Raw genomic sequence first — 3,607 nt, 5'->3', positions numbered from 1 at the left:
GGCTGTGGAGAAGGCAGCTGGGGACAGAGGCTAGGAGACCAGAAGTCAGCCTTCACTTCTCCGTGGAACTCAGTAGGCACCGGCAGCAAGACCAAGAACTGGGTACCCAGAGGAGAGCCTCGGGAGTTTGCCAGGAATCTTCCCAGTGCACCCTGCTGACTCTAAGCACCCCAGCCCTGTTTTTTGGGAGAAGGAGTCCGGTGAAGAAGGCAAGGCCGCCTGGCCGGACAGTGTGCTGTCTAACATGATCGGGCATTCCTCCCCCACAACCTGGGGCCTTTGGGTCAGCTGTATTCGCAGCTTTTGGGTGGACTGGCACCTCCAACACACCAAACACACACACACACACACACACACACACACACACACACACACACACACACCTGCACTCAACAGCCTAGATCCCTTCCTGACCCTATCTAGTGCAGTACTTCTTGAATGTCGCCTAGAGTCTGGGAACTTGAATAACTGACATCTTCTGGGAGTCTCACTCTCCAAACCAGGACCACAGTGCTCTTTTATGCACCTGTGTGTCTCCAGAGGATAAAGGAAATGGAAGCACAAGAGGCAGGGCTGACCACCCTGGCAGGCAGCGGGGACACGCAGAGGGTGACCAGGAAGGGATTCCGTGTTCCTACCCTTGCCTCCTCCTGCCTCCTCTCACCCAGTGGCTTGCCCTGGGCTGAGAAGCGCAAGGCACTACTGTCCTGTGAGAACAGAAGCAGGCTGACCCAACAGGGCAGAGTCCATGTTTCTCTCCTGGAGTCTTAGGATGGTCTAGTCACCACCCCAAGTGAATCGCTGGACCCTTTGTCCTCCTGGAGAGAAGGCCACCCACCCTGCCAACACCAGGGACACATTTGGCACCGTGTCTTCCAAGGCAGGGAGACCCGCGAGCCCCAGGGCTTGCCAGAGGGCCGCGCCAGCAGCATTCATCCATGGGCTTGGCAATCCCTCTCCCTAGGGCCCTTTCGTTGAGCAAAGAGGAGGCAGCCTTCTACCTCCAGACTCAAGACTCCTGAGATCCTAGCTAACAGAAGGAAGCCAGGACCCGCTGAGCTTCAATGCATGCTGCCACCTGGAAAAACCTTTCCCACCCGTGGCTGGGGCCCGACCCCAAGCAGGAATGGAAACGGATCGAGAAGATTTGGAATCACAGCTTTACTAGGAAACAGATGTGCTTATGGCAGACCCAGCCCTTGAGTCTCCCATTCGTAGAGCGTCGTGGAAGGGATGCTTCAAAGACATGGATGCTGGTGTCCTGATGTACCATTAGCGGGGATTCCTACATGGACCTTCTTCTCTTCTTGGGGCTTTTCTCTGCAGGCACTGGGAATGTGGAAAGGGCCACTTGCATTTCCGCTCTCACGATCTCCCAGGAGCAAGGGCTGTATCCCTTTCCCTTGAGATAGCGGGAGATTCCCAAAAAGTAGGTGCGGATGGCCATGTCCAAAGGAGGCGCACAGGACGCGCTGGGCTCCGCTGCTCTCCCTTCCAGCGCTTCCAGGCCACTCAACAGACTAGTGACAAGTTGCCCAAGCGGCCTCTCTGCCCAGGCATCTCTGCTGGCCTCTGTCCCGAAGAGGTGGAGGACCTGCCTGAGCATCTCAGAGAGGCAACAGGTGGCATCTTCTCTCTGCTTCCCTCGGGTGAGCCGCCCGTTCTTCCAGGGACATCTGAAATCCGTTCTGTCCTGCAGGCACTGGTGGCCCGGCAGGCGTTTCAGCTGCCCTAACAACCTGGCGCTTTCCCTGAGCTGCAGGTGCAGGCTCTGAGATGCACCCCTGTCAAGTGAGCAGGCTGGGCTGCAGCCCAGCATCGCTCCCAGCAGGAGGGGAAGCACAGGCACCATGCCCAAGCGGAAGGATTCCGGAGCTGGCCGGCAGGGAGCGCGCGCGCGCAAAGCAAGGCCGCAGACCCATTGAGCCTGGAGTGTTGGTTTCTACTTTAATAGTGCAGGCTGAAGGCTCCAGCACTGTTTGGGTTCTGGCTGACCAGGCTCGTCGCTTCGCCCGAAGTGGAGCGCCACACAGGAGCCCGAACGATCCATCGCCGGCCTCGTCCTGCCTGCGCTCCGCGGGTACGACCCACGGGGGCTTGGAACCCAAGTCCACAGGGACTCGCTTGGACAGAGGACACATTGCGGGGCAAAATGTAGGGGCTCAAATCCCAGGGAGTCCCACTGTGTTTGGTATGGTTTCCCCTGGTCTCAACCTCCCTCCGAGTGGTGTGTCTGGGACGCGCTCGCCTTCCTGCTCACCTGCAGGAGCTGGGAACCTGGGGAAGAAGGAAGCGGGGGTGGGAAAGTGGAGAGCTTGGCCAGGAAAGGAAGAGGGTCCCAAAGAGGGCAGGGGTCAGGGCTCGCCCCGTGCGCGCGCGGCAGCGGGAGCGCGCGGGCTTCAGCCCACAGGGACTTGATGCAGGACGACTGAGCTCCTGCTGGGCAGCTAGCACTCTGCCTTCTTCTGCTTGAACCACACACTCTGCCCAATGGCATTTCCTGTCGGAGAGATAGCCCCTTGCTCTGCCTCAGCGTGCTTTATGGAATTGACCCAGTCTCCCGTGCTCCTCAGAGCCTGTCTCCCTCTGGAACCCAAATACGAGTTTGAACACCCCTCCCCGTGACTCCAGCCGCCCGGCCCAGCCCCTGCCCACCCCCACCCGGATTATCATGATGTCCTCTTCTATATGGATCTCTCCCTCATTCTCTCTTGAAAGGTTTCTTCAGATCTCTGCGGTCTTTAGCTGTATGGTTTCACAGCGTTGGCCTTGGCTCCTCTTGCCGGCCTGATGCTCCAAGTCCTTCTCTGCTGTTTGAGTTGGTGGAGCCTGGTGACTCTGTTGGAGGTTTGCTGGGAAGCAGTGAAGAGAAACCTGAACCCGCTGTTCGCCCAGCAGGCTGTAGGGGTTCCCAGGGCCTCATGGGCCCTTCTTCACACCACCAGCAGTGTTCCCTGAGGGAGGGCTTCTGTCCCTCCGCCTCTGACCCTTCCCTGGCTAGGACAGGAGACACCAGGAGTCAGTCAGCCCCACTCAGCAGCCTTTGCCTCTTCCCCAGACAACTTCAAGGCTCCGGTCCCAACCGCAGACCCTCTACTGCCAGACGCTGACCTCAGGCACGACAGCAGCACCTGCACAGGTGGTTTTCAAGAAGATTGAGAGTGGGCAAAGCACCGGTGTCTCCCAACTGCCAACAACTCCAAACACGCAACAAGGATGGGAAAGGGACATGCAACCCCGGAACTGACAAGGCTTTGGAAGTTGAATCAAGTGCAGGGCGACCACAAGGCACTGGCAAGTTCCAGAAGCCACCTGCTGGGTATCCAGGCCCAGGCTGGGAGCCAGGGGATCACAGCTCATGTGCTTCCTCTATCTGGTGTGGCTCTTTGTGTAGTCTGTGATTCTTGTTGGGTTTCCTACATTTGTCAATATCCCGAGGTGCTCCTTCCAGTGGGACAGGGGTGACCTGTGGGGTGCCTGAGCTCTTGGCCTTCTCGGTGGGTTTTCAGTGGTCAGCTCATCATTTTCGCCTTGGAAGACATGGCTCCACACGATCCATGGCGCTCTTCTCCTGCGATGGCCTGGAATAGGACCTTCGGAGGAGAGG

General features: G+C 58.4%; 1 protein-coding gene across 1 annotated transcript; it reads right to left on the bottom strand.

Moving 5' to 3' along the window:
* Positions 1-1,285: 1,285 nt before the first annotated feature.
* LOC118577919 (interferon tau-11-like) lies at positions 1,286-1,852 on the bottom strand. The gene has a single exon (XM_036178565.1). It carries the CDS (start codon positions 1,850-1,852, stop codon positions 1,286-1,288), a length of 567 nt encoding a protein of 188 aa, XP_036034458.1.
* Between the last annotated feature and the right edge of the window lie 1,755 nt (positions 1,853-3,607).

The sequence above is a fragment of the Onychomys torridus genome, chromosome 2, assembly GCF_903995425.1.
Source record: "Onychomys torridus chromosome 2, mOncTor1.1, whole genome shotgun sequence".
NCBI lineage: Eukaryota > Metazoa > Chordata > Mammalia > Rodentia > Cricetidae > Onychomys > Onychomys torridus.
Note: the sequence above shows the minus strand (reverse complement) of the source record. Positions and strands in the feature narration are given on the sequence as shown.

Bases quoted from the DNA above. Each gene is read 5' to 3' on its own strand.
- LOC118577919 (XM_036178565.1), bottom strand. From the start codon at position 1,852: ATGGTGCCTGTGCTTCCCCTCCTGCTGGGAGCGATGCTGGGCTGCAGC.